The 19,616-nt window shown below is 42.4% G+C and overlaps 1 protein-coding gene across 1 annotated transcript in view; it reads right to left on the bottom strand.

Annotated features, from left to right (window-relative positions):
- grin3bb (glutamate receptor, ionotropic, N-methyl-D-aspartate 3Bb) overlaps nucleotides 1-19,323 on the bottom strand; it is a 94,388-nt gene extending 75,065 nt beyond the window's left edge. The window contains exon 1 of the mRNA XM_073068668.1: nucleotides 18,754-19,323. Coding sequence (XP_072924769.1) covers nucleotides 18,754-19,182 — 429 coding nt within the window. The 5' untranslated portion in view covers nucleotides 19,183-19,323. The remainder of the gene's footprint in view (nucleotides 1-18,753) is intronic.
- Nucleotides 19,324-19,616: the final 293 nt, after the last annotated feature.

Genomic DNA, 19,616 nt, shown 5'->3' with positions numbered 1-19,616 from the left:
AAGGATGTTGTCAGGTCTTGAGGACTTGAGTTATAAGGAAAAGGTTGAATAGGCTCGGACTTTATTCCTTGGAGCATAGGAGAATGACAACAGACTTGATACCGCTATACAAAATTATGAGGGATATAAATAGGATAATGCAAGCAGGCTTTTTCCTACTCTAGTTGGGTGAGATTAGAACTAGAGGTCATAGGTTAGGGGAAAGGTCAATTGTTTAGGGGGAACATGAGGGAAAACTTCTTCACTCAAGGAATGTGGAACAAGCTACCAATGAAAGTGGTTCGATTTCAACATTTAAGAATAGTTTAGTTAAGTACATAGGTGGAAAGGGTATGGAGGGCTCTAGACCAGTTGCAGGTCAATGGGGCTAGGTAGAATGGATTAGATGGGCCAAATGGCATACTTCTTTGCTGTGGTTCTCTACGACTAACAACAAAAAATAGAATTTGTTTCTTGTGTGGAATAGTTGAGGTTCATGGCATTTTTTATACAGTATAGGAGATGGCAGAGGTAGTTTTTTTTAATCTCACAGAGAGTGATGGATGCATGGAATACGCTGCCAGGGGTGGTGGTAGAGGCAGACACATTAGGGACATTTAGGGGTCTCTTAGGTAGGCACATGGATGAAAAAAAATAGAGGGCTATGCAAGAGGGAAACATTACATTGATACTGGAGTAGCTAAAAAGGTCAGCCCAACATTATAGGCCTAATGCTGTGCTGAACTGCTTTATGTTCTACGTTTCATTTCTGGGAAAGTTGGGATAAGATCCTGAGGGAGAAGGAATGGAAGGAGATACTATTGTCAGATGAAGATGGGTGTGAAGAAGCTAATGCAGAGTCTAAAACACTTTGGATAAATAGACTATTTTCTGTGGGGGGTTTTATTCTAAATCTTTTCAAATCACCTATTTTCAACCTACCCTACAGTTTACACACCTAATCCACATGCAAAAGGTCATCTAGTCGATCCTTCAAGTCTGCCCAAAAACGCATACGCATTTGCTTTTCACTAAGTAGATCTCTCTGAAATCCAATTATACAATGCTTTCCAAAAACTTTTTGAGTTTATATGTAATATCCCACAGCTCCCTATCATATATGTAAATTGATCCAGAAAAGTGCCTTGCTTTATATTGTGCAAACACGAGGAAATCTGCAGATGCTGGAAATTCAAGCAACACACACAAAATGCTGGTGGAACACAGCAGGTCAGGCAGCATCTACAGGGAGAAGAGCTGTCGACATTTCGGGCCGAGACCCTTCATCAGAACTGAAAGGATAGATAGTAAGAGATTTGAAAGTAGGAGGGGGAGGGGAAAATGCAAAATGATAGGAGACCGGAGGGGGTGGGGTGAAGCTGAGAGCCAGAAAGGTGATTGGCAAAAGGGATACAGAGCTAGAGAAGGGAAACGATCATGGGACGGGAGGCCTAGGGAGAAAGAAACGGGGAGGGGAGCACCAGAGGGAGATGGAGAACAGGCAAAGAGTGATGGGCAGAAAGAGAGAAAAAAAGGAGGGGGGAGAAAAGCTAAATATATCAGGGATGGGGTAAGAAGGGGAGGAGGGGCATTAACAGAAGTTAGAGAACATCTCTAACTTCCGTTAATGCCCCTCCTCCCCTTCTTACATCTCTAACTTCCGTTAATGCCCCTCCTCCCCTTCTTACCCCATCCCTGATATATTTAGCTTTTCTCCCCCCTCCTTTTTTTCTCTCTTTCTGCCCATCACTTTGCCTGTTCTCCATCTCCCTCTGGTGCTCCCCTCCCCGTTTCTTTCTCCCTAGGCCTCCCGTCCCATGATCCTTTCCCTTCTCTAGCTCTGTATCCCTTTTGCCAATCACCTATCTGGCTCTCAGCTTCACCCCACCCCCTCCTGTCTTCTCCTATCATTTTGCATTTTCCCCTTCCTCTCCTACTTTCAAATCTCTTACTATCTTTCCTTTCAGTTAGTCCCCACGAAGGGTCTTGGCCCGAAACGTTGACAGCGCTTCTCCCTATAGATGCTGCCTGGCCTGCTGTGTTCCACCAGCATTTTGTGCGTGTTGCTTGCTTTATATTGTTTTGCTTCTAAAACCCACACATTTACCTTTGCTGACTGTATACTGTCTCAGTCTTATTACTATCCATCTTAATACTTCTGCACCACATAACCAACAATTAATCATCTTCTTCATTAGACTGCCCTTGGGGCTATCTACACTCTACAAGCTGACAGATGGTTTATTACACTTTAACAGAATAATTGAATATGGTCTTTTTGGCATCCTGTTAGTCAAGAGTGTCTGTAAAGCAGACCTGGACAGTAGTTGAGGTCACTGAAGTAAACCTTGCAGTTGGCATTTGTTAAATCTCCATCCCTGATTAACTCGTCTACTTTATGGCATTCATTGAGGTGGGCCCTTGTGTGTTTGTGATGTAGATGGATTTAACTGCTGAAGAACCAGCAGATGTCATATCTGTCAGTAATTTACATGCCTTCTGTGTTCTCTCTATCCACCAAGTGTTCTTTAGGTCATAGGCCTACAGTTGGATTTCTGCCTTCAGGTTACTGTGGGCTTTTCTTTTCCATAAGGAAAAATGGAGCTTCTGTTTGTGATGAATTAGTCTTCAACCTCCTAGTTGGCTGTTCTTGGTAGAAAAGACCAGAGTCTCTTCACAGGTCCTAATAGTGATGGACTTATGGCAGTTCCAGCCTATAACTGTTATTGCTTTATGCCTCCTGCAGGCTAGGGGTTAACAAATTATCTGTGAGGCATTGGCAGAGAAGAGCTCCCTTGGTGGGACCCGTGATAACTCCAACATTGACTTCCTTGTGGCAGTGTTTCTATTAACACTGATGTTTTGTAGCGAGGCTGATGAAGATGTTGCCGCAGATTAGGCAGTTTTCAGTCTAACATTCGTTGGTATCTGTCCCTCTCAGCACCAATCTCCTCCCTCTACCTTAAAAATACCCACAGACCTGGCCTCCTTAGCTGCTTCAGGCACTCTCTGGCTAAAGAAATTCCTCCTCATCTCCATTCTAAATGGACTTTCCTCTCTTCTGAAGCTGTGTCCTCTGGGCTTAGACTTCCCCACCAGAGGAAACATCCTCTCCACATCCACTCTATTGAGACCCTTCAACATTTGATAGGTTTCTATGCGGTCACCCCTCATTTTTCTGAAATCCAGTGACTAGAGACCTAGAGCCATCATACACTCCTTATACAATAAGCTTTTCAATCCAAGAATCATTTTTGTGAATCTCCTTTAAACCTTCTCCAACATAAGCTCATCCTTTCTTAAATAAGGGGCCCAAAATTGCTCACAAAACTCTAAGTGAGGCCTCACCAGTATTTTATAAAGCCTCAACATTACATCCTTGACTAGTCCTCTTGAAATGAATGTAAACATTGCATTTGCCTTCCTCACCACAGACTCAACCTGCAAATTAGCCTTTAGGGAATTCTGCACAAGGACTCCCAAGACCCTTTGCACCTCAGACTTTTGAATTGTTTCTCCATTGAGAAAATATTTGACGCTTTTATTTCTTCTACAGAAGTGTATGACCACACCCTTCCCAACACCTGTATTCATCAGCCACTTCTGTGCCAATTCTCCTAATCTGCCTAAATCTTTCTGTAGCCACTGTGCTCCCTCAAAACTACCTAACCCTCCCCTTACCTTCTTATTGTCTTCAAAAATGGCCTCAAAGCCATCAATTCCATCATTCAAGTCATTGACGTATAACAGAAATTTAGATTTGACATAGATTTGTCAGGCAAGATTTTCCCTTAAGGAAACCATGCTGACTATGGCCTATTTTATCATGAGCCTCCAATTATCCCAAAACCACATCCATAACAATCAACTCCATCATCTTTGCAATGACTAAGGCCAGACTACCTGGCCTATAGTTTCCTTTCTTCTGCCTCCCTCTCTTCTTGGAGTGACATTTGTGAATTTGCATTCCTCGAGAACTATGCCAGAATCAATTGATTCTTGAAAGATCAATCTCTACAATCTCTGCAGTCACCTCTTTCAGGACCTTGGGTAGTAGCCCATCTCGTCCTGCATCTTCTGAATTGCTCCCAGAAATTCCAGCCATTGCTGTTCTGCTATTATCCCTGCTAGTGTTCCCTTCCAATCAATTTTAGGCAGCTTCTCTCTCAATCCTCTGTAATTCCCTTTACTCCACTACGATACTGATACATCTAATTTTAGCTTCTCCTTCTCAAGTTGCAGGGTGAATTCTATCATATTATGATCACTGGACCCTAAGGGTTCCCTTACATTAAGATTCTTTAAGTCAAAAGATAAACTAGCGCGTATTTTTTCTAATATAAATCCCACCAGTGATAGATGTAACGCTGAAGTGGCCACCCTAACTCATATGTTTTGGTCCTCTACAAAGTTAAATAACTTTTGGAGAGATGTTTCTAGAATGTTATCAAAAGTCATAGGTGTGGACTTAAAACCTAATTCACTTATGGCAATCTTTGGGATTATTCCAAAGAAAGCAGGAAGTGTTCCTGCTTCCGCTCAACATGTGATAGCCTTTTCAACTTTATTGGCCAGGAGAGCTATTTTGTTATACTGGAAAGTTTCTAATCCACCTTCTGTTTTTGTTTTTTGGCTCTCCTCCATTATGTCTTGTTTAAGCTTGGAGAAAATTAGAAGTCAGACGTTCGATACATCTTTTAAATTTGAGCAAACCTGGCAACCTTTTATTCAATATTTTCATATGATCTAATTTTTTTCTATTTCTTTTTAGGTAAAATATTTTTTAAATATATTTTTATTTCTCTCTCCGTGAAGTTTCAGATCTGACCAGAAGGATGTTTTCTTTTTTCTTTTGTAATTTTATCCTCAAATGGACTACCCAGTCCTCTTTTTTTTGTTTTAGGTTAGTTTAATCGGGTTTTTTTCTCTTAATTATAAAAAACTTTCCAGTCTTTTCTTTTGTATGAATTGCCAAGAGGAGTTGTGGTTCTTTATATATAATAGTCCAATATAACATTTACATGACTTTGACAGTATACATCCCTTTGATTGTTTTGTATGTTTATTGCATTATGTATTTGATATAACTTCTCCTCTGATTTGTATCTATTCTTTTTTTAAAATCAATTAAAAAAAAGAAAATAAAGATTCTTTAATCAATTCCACTTCATTGCTCAACACCTAATCCAGATTAGCTGATCCCCTAGTCGGCTCAACCATGAGCTGCTCTAAAAAGCCACCTCATGGACATTCTGAAAAATCAGCAACCTGATTTCCCCAATCTACCTGCATATTGAAACCCCCCATGACTATCGTAACATTGCCCTTTTGGCATGCATTTTCTATCTCCCATTGTAATTTGTAGACCACAACTACTACTGTTTGGAGATCTGTATATAACTCCCACCAGGGTCTCTTTACCCTTGCAGTTTCTTAGGTCTACCCACAACGATTCTATACCTTCTGACCTTGTGTCACCTCTTTCTAATGACTTGATTTAATTGTTTTACCAACAGAGCCATTCCTCCCCCTCTGCCTACCTTCCTGTCCTTTCAATACAATGTGTATCCTTGGACGTTAAGCTTCCGGCTATAAACTTCTTTCAGCCACGATTCAGTGATGCCCGCAATGTCATACAAGCTAATCTGTAACTGCGCTATGTTCATTTACCTTATTCCATATACTGCACGCATTCAAATATAACACCTTCACTCCTGTATTCACCCTTTATGATTTTGTCTGCATTTTACATTGCAACCATCCTGTTGACTGCAACCTCGCCCGTTCATCAGCCTCTCCTAGTTAGCAGTCTCACTACACACTGCCTCAGTTTGTAAACCACTACCTCATCCTCAGCACTACCACTCCGGAACCCAACCCCCTGTCAAATTAGTTTAAACCCTCCTGAACAGCTCCAGCAAATCTGCCTGCAAGGACTTTCATACCCCTCGTGTTCGGGTGTGACCCATCCCTTTTGTACAGATCCTACCTTCTCCAGAAGAGATCCCAATGGTCCATAAACCTGAAACCCTGCCCCTGCACTAGTTGCCAAATCATCCTATTCTTGCCCTCGCAAGAAAGCACAGCCAACAAACCAGAGATTTCTACCCTGGAGGTCCTATTTTTCATCTTTCTACCTAACTCCATAAAATCTCTCTTCAGAACTTCCTCACCTTTCCTACCTACATCATCGGTGCCAATATGTACCAAGACTTCTGGCTGCTTACCCTCCCTCTTTAGAATGTCATGGACCCGATCCAAGACATCCCTGACCCTGGCAATTTGGAGACAACATACTATCCGTGTGTCTCTATCATGCCCACAGATCTAGTCTCTATTCCTCTGACTATGGAATCTCCTATCACCACAGCAGTCCTCTTCACTTCCATTCCTTTCTGAGCCACAGGACCAGACTCAGTGCCAGAGAGCTGGTCGCTACATCTCCACCTCCCCCCCCCCCCCCCCCACCCCCGGTAGGTCATCCCCCTCGACAGTATCCAAAGTGGTATACATATTATTGAGGGGAACCGCCACACGGGTCTTCTGCACTAGATGCCCATTTCCCTTTCATCTCCTGACAGTCGCCCAGTTACCTGCCTCCTCCAACCTAGGGGTGATTACCTCCCTGTAGCTCCTGTGTATCATTTCCTCAGTCTCCCATATGAGCCAAAGGTCCTTGGATGTCTTTGTGATTCCTTGCTCTGATTGCTGGTGTGCAGATGCACCAAGGGTGTTGACAATTTTTCCGACAAAACAAGATGGTTGTTACACAAGGATGGCGTTGCCCCTGAAATTGTAAAATTCACAGCAAAGAACTTCAGTCACAAATCCACAATTGTACTCTCCACGTCTGGGAAGTGGAAGATTTGTAGGAGAACTTCAGAGATGCCTACTCCAGATATTATGGTAACTCCAGAAGTAAGTCTCTGTGATCTACCAACACCAGAGTTCTCCTCAACCACCTTCTCCCAGTAGCTAAAGATCTGAATTGTGTCCATCTAGAGCAGGAGTACCCAACCCTTGCTTAATGGTATTGGTCCATGGCATAAAAAAAGGTTGGGATCCCCGATCTACAGACAGAGTAGGCACCATCTTCACTGTGTGATAACTCCAAGAGTGGAGTGCTGGGAGAAACACCAGCCATGATAGTACAACCATCGTCAGACCTAATGGAGAACACTATACTGCAGCTTTACTCCAGAACCAACGTCATTGAGCCTTGGCTGCCAAGCTGCAATGAGCAGCCGATATTTGTAGTTTCACGCCTTCAGAGGCAAAGCTCCAGTTCATCACTGACTCATGCACAAGAGGCCATCAACAAGATAAAAGTCGTCAACTAACCTACTTCTGCTGCATCACACTGCCACAATTCATGGTGAGACCCTGAAGAGTGAGGAGTTTCTTCAGGGCACAGGGAAACATCGACAATGAAATTCACCACTTGTTTCAATGCAACAGTACAACCTTTGGTGCCTCGAGGAAAGAACAAGACCTCAAACTCGGCACAAAGCTTATAGCGTACTGATCAGAAGAGATGCTCCCTCCCCTCCGCCTGATCCCATATATTTCTGAGACCTGCACTACTTGCAGCAGTCACTTCAAGGTAGCACCACAGCCTCTGTAAGATACTCCATATTCACTGGAAAAATTAGCAGCACAATATCAGTGTCATAGGCCAACATTCCCAATAGCAAGACCCTAGTTACAGTTAGTTATTTTGCTCAGGCTGTGTACTTTCATCCTCAATATCAAACTCTCTAAGAAGGAAGTCCTGCCATGGGAAGAGACTAGCAGGCATACAGAGGAAAAGACTCAAGGGTGCACGCAAAGACTTTTGCAGAAATGTAACCTCGCCATTGAGCTTGGAGGTCCCTAGACTACAATTGCTCTAGGTGCAGAAGAAGCATTCAAAATGACTGAGAACTTTGAATCCATGCACCAGATGGCTAGGAAAAGCAGGCCACCTCACAAACTACCAACCACCCATCCTGCCCCATGTGTTTAAATGTCTGCAGTTCACACATTGGCCTCATTTACTACCTTAGAAACCAAAAACCTGGAATGGAAGTAAGTCATCCTCAATCCAGATAATTAACTAATAAAGAAGTAGAATATAGTAGAGATGATCGTTATCTTTTTTATCTCTTACATTGAGATGGCTTCAAGAAAAGAAGGTTAACAATGGAAATCTGAACCTAGTCATCCTATGTGTCATTCTCAGCTATCCAATATCTAAACTAGCCACGTCACTATGTACAAAATTATATTGGATTCTCACCAGCCAGTTTGGCTCATTAAAGAAATCAGATTGTTTGATTAATGCATTAATTTGTAGGTCAGCTACTAGCTACCCAGGTATGGATATTCTTGGCACTGCTCTACACTGGTAGTGTTGATAAGGTGAGATAGTTTAGCTCCAGATTTACCCCTATGCACACTGAATAGTTCCCAGACATGAGAAATCTTAGATGAAGGTAATTAATCTAATGGGAAAAGAGCTGTATTACGCATCAAGCTCCTTCATAATTTTCCAAGAATCACTGGAGTCAAGAAGAGTCCCAGAGGACTGGAAGACTACAGAAGTGAGACCCCTGTTTATGAAGGAAAGGAGACAAAAGACAGGAAACTATATGCCAGTTAACCTGAACTCAGTGATTGGTAAGGTTTTAGAGCCCATTATTAAAGGATGAAATTTTGAAGTGCTTCAAAGTACATGATAAAATAGGATAATGTCAGTATGGTTTCAGTAAAGGGAGATGTTGCCTGACAAATGTGTTAGAATTCTTTAAAGAGGTAACTAGCAGCATTAGACAATGGAGACACAATAAATGTTATTTGCTTGGATTGTCAGAGAGCTCAAAAGGCCTTTGAGAAGATGCTGCACAAACCCCTCCATGGGAATTCCCTAGTGGAGTTCCGCAGGGTTAGTGTTGGGACCACAGCTTTTCACTTTATATATATTAATGATCTGGATGAAGAAACTGTTGGTATTCTGGCCAAGTCTGCAGACAATGCAAAGATAGGACAAGGGGAAGTAGTGTTGTGGAGGGAGCCAGGGGGTTTGGAGAGGGACATGGACAGGTTGGGGAAGAAGGCAAAGAATGGGCAGATAGAATATAGCATAGGAAAGTGTCGCGTTAGGTGATTTTCCAAATGAGGAGTAAATTCAGAATTGGAGGGGCAAAGTGACTGGAGAGTCCTCATTCAAGATTTCCTTAAGGCTAGTTTGCAGGTAGAGTCAGTAGTAAAGAAGGAAAATGTAAAGTTAACATTTATTTTGAGAGGATTAGAATATAAAAGAAAGGATAAGGCTTTATAAGGTAATGGTCAAATCATAACAATGGGAGCAAGTTTGGGCCTGGGGAGTGTCCAGAGGAGGTTCACAGGAATGATACTGGAATGAAAGGATTAATATCTGAGGAGAAGGTGATGGAATTCAGAAGGATAAGGTGGATCTCATTGAAACCTACCAAATACAGAAAGACCTGGATAGAATGCTTCCATCAGTGTCGGAGCCTATGATCCAAGGACACAGCCTCAGTATAAATGACCATACTCTTAAAACTGAGGTGAGAAGGAACTTTTTTCAGCCAGAGGGCAGTGAATCTGTGGAATTTATTTCTACAGGGGGCTGTGGAAGCATATCATTGGGTGCATATGAGGCAGAGACTGATCTGCTTCTTGATTGGCAAAGGGGTGAAGGGAGGGGGTTAAAAAGTAGGGCTGAAAATAAACAGATCAGTTCTGATTAAATGACAGAGTAGACTTGAAGAGCATGGTCCTATATCTTCTGGTCTTACAATCTTATGCAAATGTCGGTGCCTGCTCTGTGGAGTTTGGCCTGATGATAGAATCTCATGGAGCACATATCTAATAGACAAGGAAGCTAAAATCACGGCCCCCTGCCCTTTACTAAGCTACCACACGTCCATCGGAATAAGTAGAATTGAAAAGTGACACTGGCCTATAAAATGAGAAGCTTAAAGGAAAATAACATTCAATTATACAATTTTAGGCATCTAAATGTAATTATAAATTGGGACCATTCAAGGAAAGAAAATCTGATAGCTGGAAATACACTCCATGGCCACTTTGTCATGTGCCTCCTGTACCAAATAAAGTGGCCACTGAGTGTATGCTCGTGGTCTTCTGATGCTGTAGCCCATCCACTTCAAGGTTGGACATGTTGCGTGTCCAGAGATGCTCTTCTGCACACCTCTGTTGTAACACGTGGTTATTTGATTCCTGTCACTTCCCTGTCAGCTTGAACCAGTCTGCCCACTCTCCTCTGCCCTCTCTCAGTAACAAAGCATTTTCACCCACAGAGCTGCCAACCCCTGGATGTTTTTGTTTTTCACACCATTCTCTGAATGCTCTAGAGTCTGTTGTGCATGAAAATCCCAGGAGATTAGCGGTTTCTGAGATGCTCTAACCATCCCACCTGACACCAACTATCATTCCACGGTCAAATTCACTTAGATCACACTTCTTCTCCACTCTGATATTTGAACTGAACTGGCCATGTCAGCATACTTCTATGCGTTGAGTTGCTAGCACATGATTGGCTGATTAGATATTTGTACTAATGAACAGGTGTACAGGTGGACACTTATAAAGTGGACACTGAGTGTCAAAGTAAATGCTTTAACTTATTTTGTACATTTTAACAATCTAACAATGAAATCCTGCTGCGGAAACATGTAGTAAACTAGTCTAGACCAAGGACATAAATTCTCTTTCTCCTAATTTCACATACATAAACCAGTCGTCTAACTCAAAAACAACATCCATGACATTTAATTTCTTTTATTACGTACAGAAAGTGATGGATGGGAATGAACCTTCTGTCCGAACCCCAGATAACCACACACATTATGATGTCTGTATCGATCTTAGTTGGGCAAATTATAGTCTCTGAATTAGAAAGACGAGGCAGGGAAAGGGTGGAAGAAAATACACTTTACACGTTGCTTGGATTATTTGCTTTTGCACTTAGTTCAAGCAATCAGTGCTACAGAATTCTAACAAATACAACATCTGGTCTGATAGTCAGAGGCTGGTGACAAGGACATAAATTCCCTCAGATGTGACATCATCAGATAAACACAGTCCTCTCCAAGACCACAATATTTTTAAATGTATAATGAAAGTTGATTTTATATACTTTAATTGATCAGATTTGTTACCAAAATATGTTTCCCTCTTCTCCGGATGACTTATTCTCCCTTGTGCTTCACTTCTTCTGGCACCCCATTCAAATAACCATTCTTCATGCGAGCCACAGTTGAACCATAAAGGGCATTGCATGAATCCCGGCCTGATTTGAAGTCATACATTCAACAAACACAATAATCCAAAGTAACATCCATCTAACAATGGCATTTTTAAGATGTGCCAATCTTCAGAGAGGAGGAAAAACAGTTTATGTTTAAAATCTTTAAAATATTCTTTAAACATAAACTTGGGTTATCTATACAAGAAGGAAGAAACTTTTTAGGAAAGAGTAGACTATCAGGCAAAGTGAACTAATGTCATTTTAATATTTAATTTTATTTGATTTGGAACTCATTTAAATTGCATAGGGCTAATACAAAACAAATCTGGTTCTAATGTTTGAACGGATATTTGCTTTAGTATTTATGTGTCTTTCTGTGCCAAAATCTTCTACCCTTCAAAAGTACTTCATTTGCTATAAGGAGCTTTGGAACATCTAACATCATGAGAAACACCAGGCAAAAGAAGGTTTTATCTCTTTTTTTAAAAAAAGAACAGGGGTGCAGGCAATCTGCCATCCAATTTCAAAATGGACATTGAACCCATGAACACTACGTCTACTTTTTTTTAACTTCTGTTTCTGTTCTACTTATTTATATATATATACCGTAATTCATTTAAAAATATATTTATCATGAATAAACTCTTCTTTGGCTTCCAGTCGGGTACAGGTATAAATTTTAACCAACATTTCGAAGATAAACTCTATCATCTTCATCAGGGATGATACCAGAGCATGTCTAATTTGGTGGTACTTATACCCCCCTTGTCTGTCCTTCCTGATTGGTTCCTCTCATCCAATCAGGTTTCTGCTGTCCCACCTTGTTTATAATCAAATTCCAGTTCCTACTTAGAGCAAGATCTTCGTCTTCAGCGGTAATCAACAGTAGCAGAACACTGCATTCACAATGGCCATAAGATTGATCTACAAAACTACTGTGCCACACCAATGGCTTTTGGGAGCACCCAGTGAAGAAAGTCATTGAAATAAAACTAGGAGAAAAGAATTTAACAAAGATGAAGGTCTCTGTTGAAGCACTGGAATTTGATTGTAAACAAAATGGGACAGCGGAAACTTGATTGGATGAGCACTAACCAATCAGGAGGGACGGATGGCAGGAGTATAAGTACTGCCGGACTTGACATGCTCTGGCATAATCCCTGAATAAGATGGCAGAGTTTGTTATTGAAACGTTGGTTAAAATTGATACCTGTACTCGGCTGGAAGCCTGAGAAGAGTTTATTCACCATTAACATTGACAAAGCACTAGCTCCTTATTTATTTCATGTATTTCATTGTACTGCTGCCGCAAAGCTAACAAGTTTCATGACATATGTTGGTGATATTAAATCTCATTCTGATTCTGATCAGCCTGCTCTGGAGAGTGTATTATTGAGGGAAATCTCTTTAGGGGATTGGGTACTTCCATTTCTTAGTGGCTTTATTATATTTCGGACTACTTTGATTGCTTTGTCTGAGCCTTGAATAAAATTAACTTCTGTCCCTGGAGAATGGTGACAATGTGGAATTAATTTCAGCAGCAGTGAACTGAACAGATACATTTCAGGAAACACCGGGCGAGTACCCCAGGGAGAAGGGAAAAATGGGTCAAACGTAGCTTTTGGTAAGTAAAGATGGGGGATGTTCCAACTGGAGTTCTCAGTGTCAGCAAGGCCAAAGTACTGAGTGTGGACTTCAGGAGGGGGAAGTTGGGAGAGCACACAGCACCCCTCACTGAGGAGTCAGTGATAGAAAGGGTGAGCAGCTTCAAGTTCCTGAGTGTCAGCTTCTCAGAGTGTCTATCTTGGACCCTGCATTGATGCAATCATGAAGAAGGCATGCCAGCAGCTCAGCAGTTTAAAGAGATCTGGTATATCCCCAAAGACTCTGGAAATTTCTGAAATGTATGACGGAGGGCATTCTCAATGGTTGCATCACAGCCTGGTACAGAGCATCACAAAACTTTGCAGAGGTACATTCAGCCAGCTCTATCATGGGCACAGCCATCTCCACCATCAAGAATATCTTCAAGAGGCAATGCCTCAAAAAGATGGCATCCAGAACTAAGGACTCTCACCATATAGGGCGTGATCTTTCTCATTACTGACCTCAAGGGAGATGGTACAGGAACCTGAAGACCTACTCAGTGATTTGCAAACAGCTTCTTTCCTTCCACGTGAACCCATAAACACTACATTGTTATTCATTTTTCTTTTGCAATATTTATGTTGAGATTTATAGTAATTTGTATGTCTTTGCACTGTACTGCAACTACAAAACAAGAAATTTTACATCATATAAGTCAGTGATAATAAGCTTGATTCTGATTCAGAGGCAGATGATCCACCAGGCATTAAAATTTACAGCTCTGCTCCCAAAATGAAAAATTTGGCCAGCCTCGAGAAATTAAATGACATCCCTCAACATACATAACGCTGTCATAATCAGATTCACACACCGCAATCTTGCTGACTCCAGTGCCTCATATCTCCCTTTCAGATCATGATACTCTTTCCTTCACTCTTTACAGCATTATCCTCCCCCCCAACCCATCCCCAAACGCTCACACCTCCTTCACAGATGTAGCCTTGCTTTGAGGAATGTCCCAATTAGCCTGTCAAGCAAATTGACATTTGGATAGAAAATCCAATGAAAACATTAATAAACAGTTTTATTGATTGCTGTGTTGTACTTCAAGGCTCTTTTATTCATTTATCACAGCCACAAAAATAATTCTTTCACCAAAGAAAGATTTAAATTTGGACACAAGGTGGTCGAAGCAAGTAGTACATATACACCGGCTGGTGGCGTAGTGGCATCAGCGCTGGACTCGAGTTCAAATCCGGCCGGCTCCCTTGCACGCTCTCCGTCCGTGCCTGGGAGCAACTCAGATGCCCAAGACACGTCGGTGCAAAGATCTTGTCATGATGGAGCCCCGACAACCCCACCAGGAGTTCAGGGCGCGCGCGCGCACACACACACGCACACGCACACGCACACGCACACGAGAACACTGGACAAAAAATGAGGCAGAAAAGAATAGAGGATCATATCGTTAGATGTAGTTAAGGAAATTCGGGAGGTGCATAAACAGGAGCATAAAACTGGCATGGACTGGTTGAGCCAAATGGCCTATTCTGCACCGGGTGTAATCCTTTGACTTTATCAGCATGGCATTTGATTTCCTGATTTCCCATCTGAGGTTCTTCTCTCAGCATTAATAATAAGGCTTTTGACATCATAGATACAATTACACAATCGTTCAGAAAAGATTTGTTAGCCATCAGTTTCAATTTTAGAGAATGTGATGGGTCTCACTTCTGTTTAATCTTAGAGTCACAGAAAAGTACAGCACAGAAACAGGCCTTTCAGCCCATCTAGTCTGTGCCAAACTACTTAAACTGCCTACTCCCATCCACCTGCACTGGGACCATAGCCCTCCATACCCCTACCATCTACATACCTATCCAAACTTCTCTTAAATGTTGAAATTGAGCTCGCACGCACCATGTGCTGGCAGCTCGTTCCACTCTCACAACTCTGAGTGAAGAAATTTCCCCTCATGTTCCCCTTAAAACCTTCACCTTTCACCTTTAACCCATGACCTCCAGTTGTAGCCCCTCAGTGGGAAAAATCCTGATTGTATTTACCCTATCCATACCCTTCATAATTTTGTACACCTCTGTTAAATCTCCTCTCAACCTTCTACATTCTAATGAATAAAGTCCTAACCTATTCAATCTCTCCTTATAACTCGGGTCATCCAGACCCCGCAACATCCTTGTAGATTTTCTCTGTACTCTTTCAGCCTTATTTGCATCTTTCCTGTTGGTAGTTGACCAAAACTGCTCACAATACTCCAAATTAGGCCTCACCAATGTCTTATACAACTTCAACATACCATACTATCTTCTGTACTCAATACTTTGATTTGTAAAGGCCAATGTGCCAAAAGCTTTCTCTAAGACCCTATCTGCCCGTGACACCACTTTCAAAGAATTATGGACCTGTATTCACAGATCCCTTTGTTCTACCACACTCCTCCGTGCCCTGCTGCTCACTGTCCTGAATATTCACCCTACGCTCAACCAATTATGTTGGCTCTCATTTCCAGTAGGCGCTATTAGATAGTAAATGGGATTGGGAATCCTGGCCAAACTACTTCTTCCTGTTTTTTTCTGACAGTGCACCAGCACCATGTCTGATAAGCCAAACCCAATACGGACTTAATCTAAAATTTAACACAAGCTGTTTGAAGAAATCAGTGAGTCAGATTGCAGGTGATACATTTTTTTTATCCCAGCATCTGTAGTCTCCTGTGCCTCTGAAGATGGATCTGAAATTGTTCATTTACCAGCTGGTTTGCAGTGGCACAGAGCCTGCCAAAGTGAATGTTTACATAGGTCAATATACAACAGCTGGCTGCTGTTAGCCACAGTTAACAATCTTCATAAGGGACAACATAATAAATGAGAATCTAATAAAATATCAAATTTTGCTGAGCATACAGAAACTAGAATTGATGATCAATTGATCAGGCATGGGCACTCTTTAAGGTGATTTTAATCTTTGCCACAAAGCCATTGAAAGCTTCACAGAAACATTCAGAGCCAGGTTTAATCAGTATTACACAGAATCAATCAGGACCAGAGTGAGCAGGTTTATTCATGCCATTTGCTGTTCCCAGCTAGGCTAGTAGTGAAAAGATTACAACTGGCTTCAGTGCTCGCTAATCTTATTCATTGCTACTAAATGTTCCCCAGTAGAAGTTGTTTTGTGTAAGAGGGGATCAAGATCACTATAAATAGATGAAATAACATTGTCCAGGTACTCTTGATTTCCCTTTGATAATTCTATGTTAACTACGCATGACAATCTTGTTATTTTCTGAATGCCCTGCTATTATTTTAAAATGAATTGCTGCATTTTGTCAGTGACAGGAGTTAGTCTTAATGTCCAAACAATGTTTTATGTCGTGCTCCTAGTAATGGGTCACTCCTGGTTTTCCAGTCCTCTAGGATCACCCCAGAAACCAGGAATGCTGCTAGATCAAATCCACGTATGAAAATAAACGATAGTTTTGAATGCATGCACTGCCAGAGCCCCGATGAGAAGGTATTAGCTGATGGCCATTGCCCATGATCACAGGATGGTTTATTAAGTCACATTGCATCTGAATGGAGCAGTACAGAAATAAAACCAAATAGAGTTGACCAGTGCATGGAGTGATTGCAGTGTGAGTTATAGTTCCGCTCCATTTTACACAACTGCAATGATGACACTGTCTGGCATTTCCCCAGGACTGCACCAGGAACCTAGCCAAAGGGCATTTTAATAATTAGCATGTGAAATACTGAAGTATAAAATACCTAAACACACAGTCATTTATCACTCACACTGTGCCATGTTACTGCTGCAATATTTTATCGCCTAAAAGAAATCTAGTTAATTCCATGTGGTACCAACTAGCATGATTACTACTTGGTTAATCAAAGCTCACTCTAGTGACGTTTATTGATGCTACTATTTTAATGAAAAGCTATCCATTCATGGATTCGAAGCTGCTAACCAAATTTCACCGTGCTGGAGATGGGTAGGAGGTATAAAATACATTGGGATTCCCACAATTAAGATGAGGACACCTGCTGGGAAATTAGCTTTTCTGAGGAAAAAAGATCTGGATTATCTATGATGTCCCTAGTCAAAAAAGGCTACTGACACTCAGGGAAAGAGGCAGAGAAACTTGAGAAACTTAGTCCCCTAGCTAAATACCTTTGGGATCTAGTTTCTAAAATTTTACTTTCAGGATCTGAGTCATTTCTGATGGCCCTCAAGGTAGTAGTGAGCCGTCTTCAAGTGTAGCCATCCCAGCAAGTGAGTTTAATAGCGTTCATGTCCTGTGCTTTCTGGGTGGGCAAGTGGCTCTAGGGCAGGGGTTCCCAACCTTTTTTATGCCATGGATTGGTGTTTGAACTTCCACTCAGTGGGGGTGACTGGGGCTTCAGATATCCGGAGATGCCGTGGTGTGTAGGCTCCATCTTTTGCAGACGATTGAACTAATCCCCACCACTATTCTATTATTCCAGTCTAGAGAGTTAGTTGATTCATACGTGAAGCTCACTCAGTCACTTTTTACAGCATAATACTCAAGACCAGGGAATGAACAGTGGCAGCAAATCTGGTGGCTACTGTCACCCTGTCTGAAATCAAACTCTTACAGGCCTTTCAATAAATTCAATGCTTTCCCGATATAATACACGTTGGACTGTACAATTGACCACTGAATTTGTCGAAGGGAGGTGCTGCATATTAAAAAATTAGGTCAAAAGTTATGTGAAGCAACAGTAACAAACATACGGAGTGTGAAATCTCTCCGAACATTCCTGCGCGGCCAATAACAACGGGGGCTTTTCGCTTGGATCGCAAAGTAGCCGCATGAGATTGAGGTCCTCCCTTCTCTCTCCATCCCCATCGGGTTAAGTGATATACCGCAATACCCTTTGCTGGGGACGTCAATCTAGTTTTCTCTCTATCAATTACGGAGCATCGGGAATCCAGACCAGAATTGTGAACATATCTCCATATATAAATCCCCTCGCCTCTCGTAGCCTTACGAAGAGTCTTGTCGGATTACTTTGGTTACTAATAAAATTACTGGAACATTGGTTAAGCGATGGAGTAAGTCATTTTAAAGGTAAGGAAAATATTTCAAAAATTCAATTACATCTCCAATGCTCAGGTAAACAGATCAACAAACGCAGTTTTCATTTTAACCAATACTGTGTTACCTTAAATCCACTACTGGTTTAAAATGTATCAGCGAAACCATCTATTATACCAGCCAATATGAAACTGTTTCATTTACTTAAAACTAATACGTGCTGTTTGCTCCTCACACCCCGCACCCACACATGTAGTAGGTTCCAGTCTAACCAGACCACGGACTGATTTACAGTAAACGCGTAGGTGGAATTGGGCTCTCACGTTTAAATCACTCGTTGTTTAAGATATAATTACCCAAAGTTAATTACTTGTAATTCTATTTGCAAACCGAAATGAGACAATGTCTTCTGGAAAGGTCTGAATTAAACTCAGCGAGCGAGCCTCGGGAGTTCAACAGAACTCGATGTCCAGGGCAGACGACCCCGATACGTTATCTTCTAACATACTTTCACACTAAAGGAAACATTTATGCACGGCGAGTACATGGGTTGGTGAGTGAACTGAACAAAGGTATTTCAAAAGAAAGCTGTGTGAAATGTCACGATTTCCCGGGCGATGGAGGAGTGCGACGCGCGAGCTTGTTTTTGCACAAAACTGGTACAGGCTCGACTGGGAAAGCCTCATCAACGCTATCGAAACCAGTTTGCTCCCCACCCTGCCCTCTGTAACCTCAACTGGAAGTTGCACTTCTTAACACAATATAACTTAGATATTTCCACCCGGTCGATTAGGAAGCAAAGTGTGCGCGTGAAGTTGGGCAACTTCTCGCCACTTACCCCGGTCCTTAGCGCCTCTCCTTGCTCCATTATACTAATGAACGGGATGTCTAGGAAAGAAGATAAGAAGTCCATCTGAGTAAGTTGTTCCGTGGACTGTGGGAACGCCAGTACAGCCGCGACTCCCCGGACCACCACCGACTGGCAGATGGACTGCAGGAGCGACTGGGGATCGGGCTGCCACGCCTGGCTGTGGACCATCTCCAGGCTCAGGTTATAGGGCAGCAGGTTCCCCCTGAGCGCCGAGTCCGCAGCTTCCACCAGCGCCTGTTGAAGCTCAGCCTTCCGTGGAGTGGGCAAGACGGTTCCCAGGCGCACCGTGTGTCCGATCCGGCTAAGGATGTGGCAGGGTTCGGGGTGAGGGTGGCAGAGGCTCAGGAAGGCATTCAGGACCCCGAGCAGAGGCCACAGTCTGTCCCTGGTCTCCATGTCCGGTCCCCGGGCGAGGCGGTGAAGGAGGCGGACGGAGTGGGCAAGCTCCGGCTCACACCCAGACCAGTGCCGCGGCTTGAGATTGTCATTGGCTGATCAGTGGGGATTGAGTCCGGGCTTCAAACCTGCTGCGAGCGAGCGAGCGAGCTTTAAAGTTATGCGGTCACTGATGGCTTTGGAGGACGAGGAATGAATGGGGGGGGGGGGGCAGAGAGAGAGTGAGAGAAAGAGGGGGGGGCGAGACAGACAAAGGGAAAGACAGTAACGCACAGGGGGAAAGCGATACAAAAACAAGTGTTTTAAAGATTAACTAAGTTGACAAAATTGAAAAAAAAATTGGAGAAGGCACTTAGATTCATGCAGTGAATTGAGAACTGGTAGAAGCAAGGCGAGGGATGAGAGAGTGTGTATGTGATCCCGGAGAGCTGGGG

This window comes from Hemitrygon akajei, chromosome 16, assembly GCF_048418815.1.
Source record: "Hemitrygon akajei chromosome 16, sHemAka1.3, whole genome shotgun sequence".
Lineage (NCBI taxonomy): Eukaryota > Metazoa > Chordata > Chondrichthyes > Myliobatiformes > Dasyatidae > Hemitrygon > Hemitrygon akajei.
Note: the sequence above shows the minus strand (reverse complement) of the source record. Positions and strands in the feature narration are given on the sequence as shown.